The sequence below is a fragment of the Clinocottus analis genome, unplaced genomic scaffold (assembly GCF_023055335.1).
Source record: "Clinocottus analis isolate CAN_PGR_092001 unplaced genomic scaffold, fCliAna1.0.p SCAF_12, whole genome shotgun sequence".
Lineage (NCBI taxonomy): Eukaryota > Metazoa > Chordata > Actinopteri > Perciformes > Cottidae > Clinocottus > Clinocottus analis.
The window spans coordinates 18175340-18192729 of record NW_027175843.1 but is presented as its reverse complement, the minus strand read 5'-3'; the positions used below and the strand labels follow the sequence as shown (position 1 = coordinate 18192729).

General features: G+C 44.5%; 1 protein-coding gene across 1 annotated transcript in view; it reads left to right on the top strand.

Moving 5' to 3' along the window:
• The first annotated feature begins 2538 nt into the window (after positions 1-2538).
• The window catches only part of mao (monoamine oxidase), a 28516-nt gene continuing 13664 nt past the window's right edge, over positions 2539-17390 (top strand). The window contains exons 1-3 of the mRNA XM_068572911.1: positions 2539-2719; positions 14548-14642; positions 15300-15437. Of these exons, the coding sequence (XP_068429012.1) occupies positions 2665-2719; positions 14548-14642; positions 15300-15437 (288 nt within the window). The 5' untranslated portion in view covers positions 2539-2664. The remainder of the gene's footprint in view (positions 2720-14547; positions 14643-15299; positions 15438-17390) is intronic.

Genomic DNA, 17390 nt, shown 5'->3' with positions numbered 1-17390 from the left:
GAGGAAAGAAATAAATACTGATGAAGCAGATTGTGTCTCAACTCGTTAAAGATAAAGAGGTGTGTATCTATCTATCTCTCTCTCTCTCTATCTATCTATCTATCTATCTATCTATCTATCTATCTATCTATCTATCTATCTATCTATCTATCCATCTATCTATCTATCTATCTATCTATCTATCTATCTATCTATCACATTTAAAACACATAGTTCACACATTCTTGTCTCGCTGCAGGAAACTGACTCCAGACCAAAAGACTTGTTTAGTTACTAAATATAAAATAATGAATACAAAGTACGTACAGAGCTTAAAGAATGACCACAGTGTTTCAGCAGCGTCCGCTGACAGAGGTACCACAGCTGTTGTGTGGGATTACATCAGACCTTACTGGTGTCAAACTGGTAACACGTGTAATTTGCACCCTCGCCTCCCCTCGCCTCCCTAGATCCCAGTAAGGACGGGGATGTGCTAGCGTGGGACTTTAGTGGCTTATTCCATAAATTGGATCAAATGAGGATTAGGATTAACCACAATCGTGGTGGGATTAGCCCACTAGGGGACTCCCCATCCACTGTCAGCCCACCTGAACGTTTGGAAAAAGATGCTCGTCATATAAAATCACCTTTTATTGCTCACCGTCTGTCGCTCGAGACGTTCCTGAACCCAAATTATTCAACCAGATCACGTCACAAAGGAGCAAAGAGCAAAACACACACGTTTTGAGGGGTAATGAGAAGCCCGTGTGTTGGCTTGAAGGCAAGTTATGTCTTTCAAAAGTGAGCTGGAACACAAGATCACGAGGTGCTTTGCTCCTGGTGGTGTGTATATGTACTGTGTGTGTGTGTGTGTGTGTGTGTGTAGCGTTCAGCATGTGCAAAGATCAGCTCTCGACTGGCTGCGACCCGTCGACCACCAGAGGGCAGCCGAAACTGAAGAATCCAGACGGGTTCCTGCCGAGGATATTATGTCACAAGGAGGGCAAAGCCTTGGAGTTACTGTCGGACAGTCAGGACTTAAAAAGTGAGCGACTGCGTTGTCCGGAAAGGAGGAATTACATCAGGTGAATTGGGCTCGAAAGGTCCGTGATCACGCATCTAAGGGGCTCGTGTTTCCTAAACTCCATCGCTGATGTTGTGACTGACCGCGGCCGTCACTCTCAGGAGGAGCCGTTCTTTCATTCTTATTGTTTCAGCGTCAGATGTTTTGTTTTTTCGCAGGCTACTGTATCATCTTCATGTGTACTGCACTAGTGAACAGGCCTGAGAGAGAGAGCCAGAAGTGGGAGGCAGACAGGCTTTTATTGGCATTTACTGACACTTTTAATAGGCACATTTGAGAAAGACGCGGCACTTATTTGCAAAGTGTTTAGATTATGAAAGTATCACTAATAAAATATTTACTACGCAATACTATCTAATAGATAAGAGAAGACCTGGAGTCCGAAAATGATATCACCACCAGCAGGGACAAAGTCTGTGTCCTCAACTGGTGAATGCTGAATAACTGAGAGGTGAAAGGTAGCTTTGACGGGTCTCAGTGCACGCTACCATGGCGGGGCCCCAGTGCACGCTATCGCGACGTCTCCAGTGCACGCTATCACGACGTCCCCAGTGCACGCTATCAAAACGTCTCCAGTGCACGCTATCACGACGTCACGCTATCGCGTTGTCCCCAGTGCACGCTATCACAACGTCTCCAGTGCACGCTATCACGACGTCACGCTATCGCGTTGTCCCCAGTGCACGCTATCACAACGTCTCCAGTGCACGCTATCACGACGTCTCCAGTGCACGCTATCACAACGTCTCCAGTGCACGCTATCACGACGTCTCCAGTGCACGCTATCACGACGTCCCCAGTGCACGCTATCACGACGTCTCCAGTGCACGCTATCGCGACGTCTCCAGTGCACGCTATCGCGACGTCTCCAGTGCACGCTATCACGACGTCACGCTATCACGACGTCACGCTACCTCGGCGTCCCCAGTGCACGCTACCATGGCGGGGCCCCAGTTTACGCTATCACGGCGTCCTCAGTGCACGCTATCACGACGTCTCCAGTGCACGCTATCGCGACGTCCCTAGTGCACGCTATCTCGACGGGGCATTAATCCAACATGAACAGTCAATAAACATAGTTGTAAATGTTTTTAATAAATTGTATTCTGTCTGGATATATAACATTGCTATCGTGGATTCTTTACTGTTTTTATGACTGTTTTACTGCTTATATATTGTACTTTTCATTTTTACTGTGTGTCCATTGTGTGCACTTTACCTGTCGGCTGCTGTAATCTTGCAATTTCATTACTGATAAAGGAATAAAGGACTGATAAAGGAATATCTTATCTTATCTTATTATAATATATTAAATGTGTCTACTAATTCCCGTCCAACACATGGTTGGAGTGCCCCCTCCCCTCCAACCGCACTGGCTGCTCGGCCCATATTTACGCCCCTGTAACTGAGGGAAAGTCTCGCATCTGCAGGTCTCCGAGCTCCCGTGAGCCTCCCCGTCCTCTGAGGCGCGCGCTGCTCTACTATCAGTGGGCGGAGTCCGGAAGGGAGTGGGCCTGCCCGGCGCTTTTAATACAGATGCGCACCTCCATGCGCTCCGGACACACGGCAGTGCGGGGGCAAGACACGGACCAGACGGCACCATGACGGCACCGGGCAACACCTACGACGTGATCGTGGTCGGCGGAGGGATATCGGGTAGGTTCCTCCGACACCAGTGAACTTAGTTGCGCGCGCCGGATGGAGTCAAAGCGGACTCCACGGAGCCAAACGACCGACACCTCGTTGTCTCGCGGCGGCGGCGGCTTCGCGCGAGGTGACCCCGCGCGGACACACAACTGTTGCACAAGAGGCTGCTGCTTCGTGCAGGGTTGTTTTTTTTTTTTGTGGCGAGGAGAAACGTGTTGTAGTCGTCTGACAAGCACAGTTTTCGCTCTTCTCCACCGGCGTGACGTCCATTTTCTCCGCGTTCGCGTCTCTTCCGCGAGGCGTCCTCGTCTCCTCTCTCCTCGTCTCCTCTCCTCCTCCTCCTCCGCAGCAGCACCGCTGCGGTGCACGTTGAGTAACAGCTAATCAACCAGGGAATACTTTGTATTGCACAAGAGGAGGAGGAGGAGGAGAAGGAGCAGGAGGAAGAGGACGGGGGTCTGACATGACTTCACTTGCATGCGTGCTTCTCATGGAAGCTCCATACTTGTTTTGATGTATTGGAGAAGTGAAAGCAGCTGCTGCAGCATCATGTCTTCTGATGTGTTGACTGCATTGCTCTTCTGCACAATAACATGCATGTATTATTGAGTTGGCAGCTGTTGGTTACCAGCTCACCATCATGGCTGTATGACCTCACAACAGTACCAGTGTTAGTGCTAACGTGTCCTCTGGCTTCTGGTGTGAATGCCTCTCAAATATCACAATAATTACTGTTAAACGCCCTGAAATCGATAGTGATGAAGTGATATTTGTTGGGTTGACCGTTTGTGCGTTCACAAAACATGTGCGCAATACAATTGTGTTTGTATGTCAGTGAAGATAATGTAATGGTTAAGTGGAGGCAATTAATAGAACAGCTGCACTCCAGAGAGTCTAAACTACATTATTGTTTTACTGTAATGCAACGCAGACATAAATTACGGCATCTAAGAGACTATATCCAGGATCATTTCACACTATTAATATAATATCGATATGTTGTCCAGGCCTATTTGAAAGTGCGCTGACTTGTTAAGTAACAATTTAATTCAGTGAAATATTCCCAGACTGAGTGAATGTTCATATTGTCTGATTTACAGATTGTCTCTGTACTTCCCACACCCACGTTAATGTGATTGTTCCTGTTATTTCATCACTTTCTTAGTCAAAATGCCACACAGGTGAAAATGCCGTCCTTCACTTTGTTTTTCCCCGTGCAACAGTCCGTCTTTTAGTTTGAGCGCAATGTTTGTTTTTCATATTTCTCATGAAACTTGAGCCGGAGTCCTGCAACAGATTAATAAGGTTAAAGTGTCGGCGCTGTTTATTGAAGTATCCGTGTGTTGGACCACAGCGTTGCAATGTGTTCTCACATGACTCGATCTTATCTAGTTGGAGCTTTACACGCAGCTACACTCCCTTTTTATAGCTCTACAACTCAAGTTACGCTCAGTAACAGATAAGTCAGTCTTTCAGGGTCAAAGGTCAGCGGGAGGATTCAAGGCCCGTCAACTTGAACTTGAACTGAAGAGTGTGTGGAATAAAAGTGTCAGAAGTGGACGTAGTCGTCCATTAGGTTTCTCGGTTTGTAAACTTCCGTTGTGAAGCCTGAAGTTTGTCGTTTTGTGCGTCGCTATCTTATTTATTTTGCAAAAAGAAGTAACACAAGAGTGTGGACCTAAATCCAACAACATTTTAGGTTACAATTAACTTTCATGAACTGAAAATGCACCCGGGAAAGGTTTAGAGTTGTAGAGGTAGCGACCTGTCAATCACAGTAAGCCCCGCCCTAAAGCATACCCTTCTTTACGGTCTATGTGACTCCAAATGGGACTATAATTCACTAAATGAACATCATGCTGCATTGAAGAAGACTTGAAGCTTCACATTGAGACCTCAAACTCGCGTTTACAATGTTCACTGAGAAGTATAGAAGTAGAATTTAATCGTGCAACGTCTGTACAATCCGACTCCTCCCCCTGCTGGCCGTTAGAAAGAATGCAAGTTCAAGGCTCTTCCCCATCGGCTTCACTTTCCTGACTTGAACCTGTCCTTGTCTGTCCCCCTCCCTGCCGGGCCGCTCGTCTTCTTTCTATTCGACTGCCGGGTCGATTTGACTGCCGGCTCGTCTGTGTGTCAGCCGGTGAAGAATTTAGGTCAGTGTCGGTTCAAATACCAGTCAAACAGGCGAAACAAATGCTGCCGAAAAAGAAGACTTAATTGAATAAAACCGGCAGACACCCCGCCCCCCCCTGGTGTCACATTAGGGTTTTGTAATTCCACCATTTGTTTATCCCGCTGCCCTTTACTGGCCCTGCAATGAGGTCCACATATAACAATCACTGTCCAATCAGAGGACGGATGAAACATAGGAGAGAGAGGGAGAGCCCTCTCCTTCCCTTTTTGCTTCTTCTCTCTGAATCACCCTGTTTCTCCGTCGGCCTGCAAATGCAATTGTCGTTTTCCCGCCTGCCAGCCGCAGAGCTGCGGCCCTGCGGCGCTGCAGGGGCAGCCGGCACTTTTTCTGAGAACACATTAAACACTTCTGACAGCTGTTATCAAACCAGCCGCGGAGAGGACGCCGAGGAAGAGGGAAAAGTAGGGGGAGGAGGAGGGATGGATGGACGGGAGTGCGGAAGGAAAACAGGGGGGGGGGATGGCGAAGAGAAGGAGGGAACCACTTCTTCCTGTTATGTCTCAGCAGCTGCGAATGTGGGGAATGAAATGAGTCAAAGAGAGGAGGAAAGGGGCGGAGAGATGTCTGACGATCGGGGGGAAGAGAGTAATTAGGGTTCTTGAAGGAGGATGGCAGCGTCGAAACCCAGAAAGTAAGTGGCTGCTGGGACTTTTTGACTTGGCCCAGAATGCAGTTCTCCCCAATGAGCCGTGCTGCAGATGATTTAGAGAACTTGGCCACACTTGCTGGGCTGCGGCCTTTTAAAAAAAATATATATACATATATATAAGCTCTGCTGGATTCCTCCTCTCCGCAGACCGTCGGCCCGAGACACCGGCCGTGAAGTTAATAGTCTGTTAAATTAGGACGCCAGGATGTGAAGTCTGAACTTCAGGGAGGACTTTTCTTCTTCTGCTTAATTGACTTGTATGCACAGGTGAGTTAGTTTGCAGCTCTGTAAGACGCAGCAGACGGTGAAGGGCGGTGGGTTGCCAGATCACGCAGGCCAGGTGTCAAAATAACCCTTTTTTCTTATTAACAAAGCTGCTCTGCAACAGCTCGCACCGGCAACAGAGATCAGTGAAAATATTGGGAGGGACAATTTAGCACTGCCTTGACATTAGGGGCGTGTCCACAACCTATTTTATTTATTTAATTTATTTAATTTAGTGCACAAGCTCAACAACGGAGACGGCGAACAAACATCCCCTGTAAAGAAAAAGAGTATAAAATCGACAAACTCAGTATCACCTTTTGTTGGTATTCATTGAAGAACACCAAACACGGCGACGTCATCGGACATAAGTCTAAACAAACCACTAACCGGATCAGTCACATGATCGGACATTGTAAACTAGACTGTTGTGTGGACAGAGTTCCACCTTTCTTGCACATATTACCTCCTTTCTTGTACATATTACCTCCTTTCTTGTACATATTACCTCCTCTCTTGTACATATTACCTCCTCTCTTGTACATATTACCTCCTCTCTTGTACATATTACCTCCTCTCTTGTACATATTACCTCCTCTCTTGTACATATTACCTCCTTTCTTGTACATATTAACTCCTCTCTTGTACATATTAACTCCTCTCTTGTACATATTAACTCCTCTCTTGTACATATTACCTCCTTTCTTGTACATATTACCTCCTTTCTTGCACATATTACCTCCTTGCTTGCACATATTGTGTATTTTACATGTATTTCTTTCTAATCAGTGTGATTTTATTTCCCAAACTGTTCCTGAGCTTTGAACAAGAATTCCAATGTGTCTGGACTGTCGATTGACGCAGAAATTGCACATAAAAAACCTTGAATCCTGATAGATGAGCCACCTTTTTATCCCGATGTCTGTGCACCGATAATGTTGTTCGTAAAAACCACACGAAACGCATCTTTACAAGCACATGAAGTAGTGGCGGTGCGGTGGAGTGAATGTGATCCAACTGTTGCCTTTCTGTGGAGTTCACGCTCATCAGCGCTGGAAAATAGGTCAGTTGTATATCCTGATGCTTTCAGCCCGCCATGACACAGTAAACGGGAGCTGTGAGCTCCGAGGCGCTGCCTGCGCTGCACTGGCCTTTTGCATCGACTTTGTTCAGGGTTGTTTGTACAAAAAGATAACAGAGGACACGGCGACATAATTCATACGCAGACCGGCCAATCGTAGCGTAGCGTTGGCCCGGTCTGGCGAGCGTCCGGCGGCTCACCGGCCTCTCTTGCAGTGGTTTCAGATTTTCTTTTATTTTCAGGATGTGTGTTTGTGTGTCTTTTTGGAGGCAGCCATAGTTCAACGTTGTGTAACAGTGATCCTCGTTCCCCGAGGAGGAGAGGAGAGGAGGCAGAGAGACGTTTCTACGTATAAAAAACCCTCCGGCGCTAACATTGGCAAGGAGAATGTAGCGCATCGTTAAATGGTGTTAGCGCTTCTATGCTAAGCTAGCTTCTGGCGGTGTACCGCATGTGCACACACGCTGCTTTTTGCTTTTCAACGACGGCAACAGAGAATAAAGACCGGCTGGGCTTTACAGGGACAGTGTTGTTCCTTCATTTCACTGTCTCCAGGCGATGTTCACTCTTACACTTTGTTGGCTTCAGCTTCTATGTTCACCTTTTACAACCTGGGCTCACCGCTGCATCCGTTTGACATCCCGAACACGTCCTTCAAACGGACGGTGTGAATCAGTCGCTCTGCTTCTCTGAAATCGCCTCTTTCTTTTTTCTTTCTTTTCCCATAATTGAGATGATATTCATACTATGGTAACTTGTAGCAGAGGGGGCGGGGCTTAATTGGTACAATACAAAAAAAGGTTAATTGACTTCACTGCTGTGTCTTTATTTTTAAAATGGTTATATACATATATGACAATGATTTGAATGAAGGTTTTTTTTATATATATATTTTTACAATTTTCTGATTTGTTACATTTAGAAACTGGATGAAACTAAGTAAAGCAGTGTGGTCCAACATGACTTTAACACTACAATTTAGTGAAACAACACACATTTTATTGGGTCACCCGCTCAAACGACCACCTAAAGGTCCCGGGAAACAAATCCATCTCCCCGACGGTGAAGCTGAACTGGCATCCAGGCTGAAAGCTCCTGAAGGCAACATGCACCTTCTCTGACAGCGCGTCTAATCTCCATCAACATGTCTGCAATCCTCGGACACACTTTCTCCACCCGGCTGTGCAAACACAACCTGTAAATAATCATTAGATGGACCCCTTGTGTTTGTTTCCGTTTTGTCTCCGACGGCAATCGATGACACTGATTGTGGCGTAAAACAACACAAAGCGAATATATGTTTGCACAACACAAAGTCCCCGTCGCGCGCCGTGGGAAGTGTTCCCCTTTTCCTCTCCTGTTCAGCGTTTGTCGGACAAAACGACCGTTCAGCTGTTATCGGGTCGCAAACACGAGTTTGACATGCGCTTGTTTGTTTTCTCGTGATCTCCATATGACGCGGCTGGAGGTGCAGTGCGGTCGAGGGTTCCTCTAGAAACCCAACCGGACTGGTTTACAATGCTTTCTGGCTGTCTTTTCTTTTACTGCAACGTCATCACCGTTCATATTTATACAACCAATGTGTTGATGATTAAATGCATTATGTTCATAATGGAGCTAGCCTCTTTTTTTCATTTTGCTTTCAAATTGATGCGATTCACTTTTTAAATGTACACGATGGAGACGATCCGAGGTCTCAGGAAATCCTTTGAGGGTAAAAATGGCTCCTAAAAAGCCCAACATTTGAGATGTTGGATGAGACGCTCAACAGTCAACAACAACACAGTGCAATGTGTCATAAATTAAGTATGAGGTAGAGATGAAGTATGGCTCAAGCTGTTTGTTTCAGCTTGAGCAACGTGACCAAAAGAGAGCCTTTATTTTACGGCGAGATTCCATTTAAAGTTTGAAAAATGATTTTTATAGCTTGAATAAAAGTTTAAAAGCTTTTTTTTAAAATCTTACAATCAATGCATGGTGATTCCAACGTCAATGAGTCGTTGGACCTTAGTTCAGCACACAAGCCCCATTTTATAAAATGGCAACTTGTCCGCCAAACTCTTGTTCATCTGACGAGTGAACTGCATTTTCTGCAGTTTTCATCACTTGAAAAAACTCAAAGTAATGTCATTCCACGTCCTTCTGTCTTCATCAGTCTTCATGCCGTCACACAGAGGCTCTCCTGCCTCTCGTCTGGATTTCAGTCCGTCGTGTAATTTGCTTTTCGACGTCTCTCCTCGGTTTGTTGCCGTCAAGCTAAACAGCCGAGCGGCGTCTCCGCGCTGAGAGCACGAGACGATGACTATTCGATCGCCGAACGTCTGCCTCTCCGGATCAATACGGAGCCTCGTCGGGCTTCAAGCGGCTCTCTTGTCCCTCCGGTAATGGATTTCCTTGTTTGTGTTCCCGGGAAAAGAACGAACAAACACGGACGTTTTCAAAGAAACTTAAACGCCTCACACCGACTGTGTTCAGCAGCGTCTCGCAGAATCCCTTCAGCGGGCGGAAGTTGTCAAATGGTTTGTTTTGTTGAGTGATTTATGTTATTTCCTGTCACAGCGATCTTGTGAATAGTGTTTTATTTACACGTTCGGATCTGTGAAATATAAATACCCTAAAATATTCAGGCCTTCACTGCCACGACATCTTCTTCTATGTGTCATTTGCTGAATCTGTAAAAAAAAAATGTTTTTATCGTAAACTAAACAGAAACGGCTGCACTTTGTCAGTTGTGCGTCACATTGTTCGCTGTGGTATTTCAATGAAGGTAGATTTGTGTCTTTGTTACGCGAGCAAATGTCTAGTTTGTAAGTAAATTATCTGACCGTAAAACCCAAATCTCTGCTCTCAAAAAAAAAAATCTTTGCACTCAACAAAAAAAATATACGCTCTCCAAAAAAAAATCCTCTAAAATTAATTTTTTTAAACACTCTAAAAAAAAAAACGGTTAAAAAAAATTGCTCTCAAAAAATTTCTTTTTTTATTTATTTATTTATTTTTCCTTTTTTTTTTTTTAACAGCGTTTTTTTGTTTTTTTTTGGATCATTTTTTGGGGAGCGTTTTTTTTTTAATTGCTCTAAAAAAACGCTTTTTTAAAAAAAAACTCCCAAAAAAATTTGCTCTAGAAAAATCAAAAACTGCTCTCAAAAAGAAAACCTCTGCTCTCAATCCCAAAAGTTACAAGTCGCATGTCGTTGCGCTAACGATTCTCTCCCTACTAATCGGTCGGTTATGATTGGTGAACGAAGGTTTCCTATTGGTCGGGAAAGAAATCCAAAGGTTTGCACATCTGATACAAGGACAGGCGTGAGGAATAAGTGCCATTCCCTCTGTGGATGTGCTGAAGGTGCACAGCAGTGGGAAACACAGAGACAAAATGTGAAATGACGGATGGGAAGCCAGATGTGGAACGAGGAGGGGAAAAAAAGCAGAGGGAACCGAGCAGTCGAGATAAATTATTAAATTTACTCGGTTAGACATTCAAGTTATGACATAATCGGGCTGACGATCAGAAAACAAGAAACGGAAAGAACCAGACTGCTGCATCTGTAAACACTGATAACAGACTTACTTATAACACCCAGAAGGCCGTTCTTCTGTATCCTTTTGAGGGTTGCAGGTGCCTGGAGCACATCCAGTATCCCAGCATGCACTGGGAGAGAGGGGGGGGGGGGGGACTAATGCATGTAACACACTCAAACGTAATATATTTCAACATATTTAATATCTACATACAACAACACTTAATGCGTCCAAGAGACATCGAATCAACTATCAGTTTGGTTTGGATGTCGATAAGCCAATAAACACACACACACACACACACACACACACACACACACACACACACACACACACACACACACACACACAGCAAATGGAGTTTGTTCCTGCCAAGTGGCTCCATCTTATCAATTACTGTTGTCAAGGAAACTGTGTCTGCGCCTATTTATTTTTCCAGCTCGCGGGGCAGGAAGTGGAGAGCAGAGCCTCCAGCTTCTCTCTCCGCTGCCAAGCACATCAATAACCAAGTGTTTCTGAAACTTAAATACAAGGCAATGCATCAAATGAATATGGTGTGTTTTTATTTATTTATTTTTCTGTGAAAACATTCGAGAGACTCGACAATCAGGTCAACCAGAGCCCCAAGGTGCTGCAGAGGAGAGGAGGAAACAGAAACAAGAGAGGAGGAAATAAGAAAGGACAGGAGGAAACGAGGGGGGAGAAAAGTGGGGAGAAGAGGAAACCGAGGGGAGAGAAGAAGAAATAACTAGAAGGAGCATTTCCTGCTGAAAATGCTAAAGCTTAAAGTTGAAATATTTGAAAAAACAGCTGAACGTAGTGGAATATAGCTTAAAATAGCTAAATATATTTGAAAATGAAAGAATAGCTGAAGATGTATATATGAAAATAGCTGAATATATATGAAAATGGCTATATGTATATTAAAGTAGCAGAATACAGCTGAAAATCATTGAATATAGCTGAATATATATATATATGAAAATGGCTGTATATATATTATATAGCTGAAAATGGCGGAATAGATGAATATATAAATAAATAGCAAATAATTGCTGAAATTATAGAAAAGGTAAAATACTTGCTAAAATGTGTTCCAGCTCAAAAGTATTTAACTGAACTGTTGGAAATCTGTGTTGTTTAAATGTATGATTGAAAAAGTTGAAAGGAAAACTGCATCATCTAAATCAGAGGAGTCAAACATACGGGCGTTTTTTTAGATCAAAATGATCAGAGCTGGGATTCAAACCGCTGATCCTCTGCTTGTAAGACCGTGTGTGTGTGTGTGTGTGTGTGTGTTTGTGTGTGTGTATATATATATATATATATATGAAGAATATCTACAGAATATATAAAGATTCATATTCACCATCTTAGCAGCTCACAATTATTTGTTGGACCAGACTTATGTCCTTCTCAACTGTGACAAAAAAGCTTTTAAGTTTGATCTTTTGAGAGAGTAATGTGTATTTCATAACCCTAAATTAAATGGATTTATGTTGTAAAAAGAGAGAAATGTACTTATATTTTTTATATAAATGCATGTAGAATATTTTTACGCTGGAAGTTCAACAGTGTTAGTCACAACTGACCCGCAGATGTTCGTCCAGTGGTTTTCTCTTCCTTATTCGACATAAAACCTTTGTTTTGTTTTGGACTCTTATACATTTTTCATATTTCCATAAGAAAAATCCCCGAATTGAGTCTTTCTTTGGGTCTTTACCCGTCTGCTGCTCCTCTCTGCTGATGTTCAGTGTGCGATAGCGTGTTGATTTCTTTTTTTTCCCAGTCTTCTTCCTCATTTCGTGGTGGCGGGTGGAGAAGGGCGACCCCCACCCTAGTTTATCTTCACCCACCACCACCGTGAAACAAAGAGGCCCGAGCTTTCCCCCCAAAAGCTCGGTCTGAAGTCTTTGAAGTGATGAAAGCTTTGTACTGATCTATTTGTCATATTTACACAAGGTTTTTTTTTATTTTTATTTTTTTAAATTATGCATCCATTAAGACGAAACCAGCTTCCCGATCAAAGCGATACCCCCAGCAGGATGCCACTTCCTGTAATGGAGACCGCTGTAGGCGCAAAACAAGAGATGCGGACAGATGCTCTTTGTTTCCCAAGACAGATACTGACCTTTTTGGAGCTGAGTGCAGGTAATGGCATCAATTTAACGGCGAAGGATTTGTGAGCCTCCCGCTAATGCTTTCTCCGAAAGCCCAGCGGGAGGAGGAGGAGAGGCGGGGGGGTGTTTGTACAAGCAGAGCGGGCTGAAGCCGGGTAATACCGGACAAACTATGTTTAACTTAAACAAACTCTGCTGGCAGCAACCAGCGCTTAGCAGGAATTTGGGAGGAGAAGATGGGACGGCGAGGGAGGAATTCAGGAAAACATTTGCACAGATGTGGATCCCCGACGGTCCCGGAGGCCCCGGGTTTCATCCAAGGGAAATATTAACGCTACTGTGACACCGTGGTATTTTAGAGCGCTTCCAACTTTGCGGGAACCGTTTGAGAGAAAATAATGACATGTTCCTGTTAAAAGAAGAGATATTTCAGGAGCTCCAGAGGTTCAAGAGATTTTAATCGGAGTCCAACGGTAAGAGCACGTCTGGCTTGAGAACACAGTCAAATCATCAATATTAACAATATCCTTTTTTTTTTTCGTGCTGTGGCAAACTAACAATGAGTAAGTTGATGTGAAACTGAATACAGGAACCTTGTTGAGACAGTCGAGTCTGGGAGTCACAGCCCAAAGCATGAGGGATACACTGCTGTTACTTTAAGTAGACATTTTTGGGATGACGCAAATCAGAAGAATTCAATATTTCGCACACGGTGCAAGGGAGTTTTGTTTTTCATGTGAGTCTCAGTTCCTGTGGTTACTTACATAACAAGAAGAACGAACACGGCATCAGTAGAAAGATATGCTGTTGATAAACCGTAGAGGGAACGAGTCAGTGTGCATGAGGATGTGTTCAAAGACGTCGACTGTACGGCAAGAATGGGAACAAAAAAATGATCGTCATGGACTAACAGCTGGAGGAAGCTAAAGATTTCAGAAAACAAGATGTACTTTATAACATTTTCTGGTTATTTTAGGATGAATTCAGCCACTATCGCTGCTTCTCCTCCTCAGCAAGGACGTACAAGGTTTAAATAACTACAAGTGGTGGTCGTAATATGAATCTTTGTAAGTGTGTTACATAAGCCAGGAGACTGTTGTGTTTATATTTTCAGTCACATCGGAAAAAACATTTCAAGCGGCTCCTCACACTCTGTACCTCTGTGGCTGGGCCTCAACATCAGCGTTGGGCTCGTGGGATCAAACCCCAGCAGTAGGAATCTTTCCCAAAAGAGTGCGCGCTGTTATCGCTCCATATTTAATGCCCAAGATTGTATGAACGGTATGACATGACCGGCGAGCGGCTCATCTTCATCTATTATACATCGGTCTCCGTCTCTATGCGGTTTCTGTGCTTTTAGGCGCCTGCAGCACAGACATGGTCCAGGGAGGCGGAGCCATGCGCCGCAGGCCGACCGTGTGTGTGTGTGTGTGTGTGTGTGTGTGTGTGTGTGTGCATGCCTAAGTGTGATTATGTTATGTCTGAAAGACTGATGTTCTGGGTCAGTCATGCTCTGCTCTTTTTTTCTTTTTTTTTTGTTCACATGATCAACAAGTCAGCTGTTTTTTATTTTGTTGTTAAAGTGATCATACAATTTCACAAGAGACTTGTGTACAAAGACAAAACTACACGCTGTACAATCAGAAAGGGACTCAAGTCAAACATATTTAACTGGAAGTGGAACCAATTTTGAGCTTCATTTTGTTTTCCATTCTGTCTCAAAGTTAATGAACACAGCCTCAACAATGACATAAAGAAAACGTGTCTTTCAAGGAAGGTGTGGCACTGAGTCATTGCGTCTTGAGGTTTCGCAGACCGCACCTGAGGTCCTGAAGACTTAAGTAAAGAGTTGCACCTACAGTCTCACACGTTTCACATCCAAAACACACACCATCACATGACAATCATGGACAAGCGCTATACGAGTGTCACCTGGCCTACGTGTGGTGCAGGAAGTGCATTGCACGAGCCCGTTCTCACATCTGTCTCTCTCTCTCTCTGCAGGTTTGAGTGCAGCGAAGCTGCTGAAAGCCAATGGACTGAGCCCGGTAGTCCTGGAGGCCCGGGATCGGGTTGGCGGTCGGACCTTCACTGTGCGGGTGAGACCAGGAGAGCTAACGCTAAGCCAAATGCTATTGAAGTATCGGAGCAGTCTGATTCTGTTGTGCTTCAGTTATTATTCCTCATAATAACAACAATTGTAATACATTTGATTTATATTACCCTTTCATACACAAAATGCAACTCAAGCTTTGACATTCATGATTAGAACGTAAATATACAATTAAGAAGAGGAGAGAAGTTAAAAAATAAAAACGTGAGCTGTAATAGATTTGTTTGAGTGATGCATGACTTCACTGCAAGGGGAGGTCAGCAGCTATGTAGAGTCAGGTGCCGTCTGCATAGCAGGGAAATTTGATAACGGGTTTATGAATGATCGTAGGATCGAGTCAACAAATAAAGACGAAAAATAGTAGTGGACCCAGGACAGAGCCGTGTGGTACTCCATATTCAGTTTCTGTCATTGAGACAAAACAAAAGTTTCAGTGTAATTTTCAGGATTCTCTCCAACCTTAGTTCAGTTTATTTAAGAAGGGACAGTACATATTAACAACAACAAAAAGCCATTAACACATCACCGGTCATTAAAACCTTTGTGGTCAGCAGCATTCCTCTCAGCATTGTGTGTAAAAGTGAACACTTTTTGTATTCATCCGTTTATGTTTTCCCATGGGTTTCCGTTTTTTATTTTTCAGAATAAGGAGACAAAGTGGGTCGACCTGGGCGGAGCTTACATCGGACCGACTCAGAACCGCATCCTCCGATTGGCCAAAGAGTACGGCATCGAGACCTACAAAGTCAACGAGCAGGAGAGCATGCTGCATTATGTCAACGTGAGTGCGGCGTTATTTAGCAAGGCGGACTTCTACCATTAGCTCTGGCTGATGCCACACCTGTTCACGCTCACCGTGCCCTTCAGTATGTTGTTAGTGACTCCCATACACTCACCTACCAGTTTATGAGGAACACCTCTCTGAAACCGCTTTAAAACCTTCATCATTAGGAGGATTTATTGCAGGACCGTGTTGCGTTGGTTGAAATAGGTGTACCTAATTGTGAGAACACACATTCAGTCTTTAGTTCAAGTGTGAATGCACTACAGCAATCTTAGACTTTCCCTTAGACTCTACCTTAAATATGAATGTGTCTCATAAATCTCACATGCTCAAACCATCTCCTGTGTGGTGCCCAGAGGAAACGCAGGTATTGTGCAGAAGAAACACCAAACGTCGCGTCCTTCCCGTGACGAGCAGCGAGCCATCCCTTCTCCTCCCCAGCGTCCGTGACTGGAGATGCTCATCTTCGCCTGAGGGACTTCTGTAATGCAGTTTATCTTTTCTCTGAGTGGTTGAATGAACAGCAAGGCAAAACATTAAGGAAGGAAGGAAGAGAGGCAGAGGCCATCTTTCTCCTTGTTGTTCTTTGCTCCATATCTCATTAGTGTCAGCGCACCAATGTCCTTAACACAGTTGTGTTCCTCCAGCTGATTTGATTTGCCGCTGCAGCCTTGTACCCTGGACAAACTTACTGTAGTGTGCGTGTGCAAGTGCACACATCAACTACTATCTCAAGGACTTGATCAAAAAGTCTAGTGTCTTGCACGTAGATATTTACTGTGATTCGCAGTCAAACATATTAGTCCAATCTTAACGTGAAAGTGCTGATGCAAGAGAAGCTAGCAAATGAACTGGATTTCATTCAACCTCATGCAGACACTTGTTGTCCTCCGAGTGAAATCGTCCAGCTCGGGTTAAGAGGCATAAATAACATACTTAATCAAGTCATCTCTCCGTTACGGCTTCTTTAATCCGTCGGTCCACTCAAACGTTCCACTATTGTGTTGCTGTGAGGACAAAATCCAGATGAGGCTCGGTTCCACCGTCTGCAGGCCACCTCACCCGCTGTGTCTTTTTAGCGCTGATGTGTTGTTGCCTTGACCTACTTCAGCCGCGCTGGGAAATGTCAGCGGCGTGACGTTTGGCTCCGACAGCAATTTAAAAAAAAAAAAAAAAAAGCTCAGCGGTTCAGTGAAGGGCTTCGACTGCACGGCCCCGACGATGCGGAGGCTCCGCACGCTCGTACGGCAGCTCCTTAGCTACTATCTCTGTAAGATCCACTCAAAGGCCCAGGCTCTCACACACACACACAGAAACACACACACACACACACACAGCTTCCTGGCGGGTTTCCATGGCAGCATGCTTCATCAAAAGCTGCTCACGTCTGTCTGTCTTTCTGTGTGTGTGTGTCTGTGTGTGTGTCTGTCTGTGTCTCTGTGTGTCTGTGTGTGTGTGTTTGTGCGTCCATGCATTTGTGCATTCATGCGTTTGGAGGCAGAGGACGAGCTCTATTTCTGGAGCCACAGCTGAGTCTGCAAAAATCTTGCAAAATAAAATATCCCCACTGCAATTACATAAAGAATGAGGCTGCAGATATTTTAAGATTTGTGTCCGTGTTGCATAGTTGCATGAAGGTTAACCGCTTCAAAAATAAAAGAGGTCGACAGTAAATCGTAAATCTGCACCAATACTTTTCTTATTGAATCTGTTTTCTTGCAGCTGGCCTTTCTGCTGGTCCACATCCAGACGCAACCTTTTGATTCGTGCATCTTTGCAGAATAAAACCCTCGCGTGCGTTTCACCTCCTGGGATTTTTAAACGCGTGTGCTGCTTCTGCTGCGAGAGTACCTGCCCTGTCTTTTGATTGTATTAGCTTTGGATTAGCCAAGAAGCTATTCAGATGACTAAGCTCTCTGCGGACGCAGCGCGTGGAAGTGTCCGGATCAC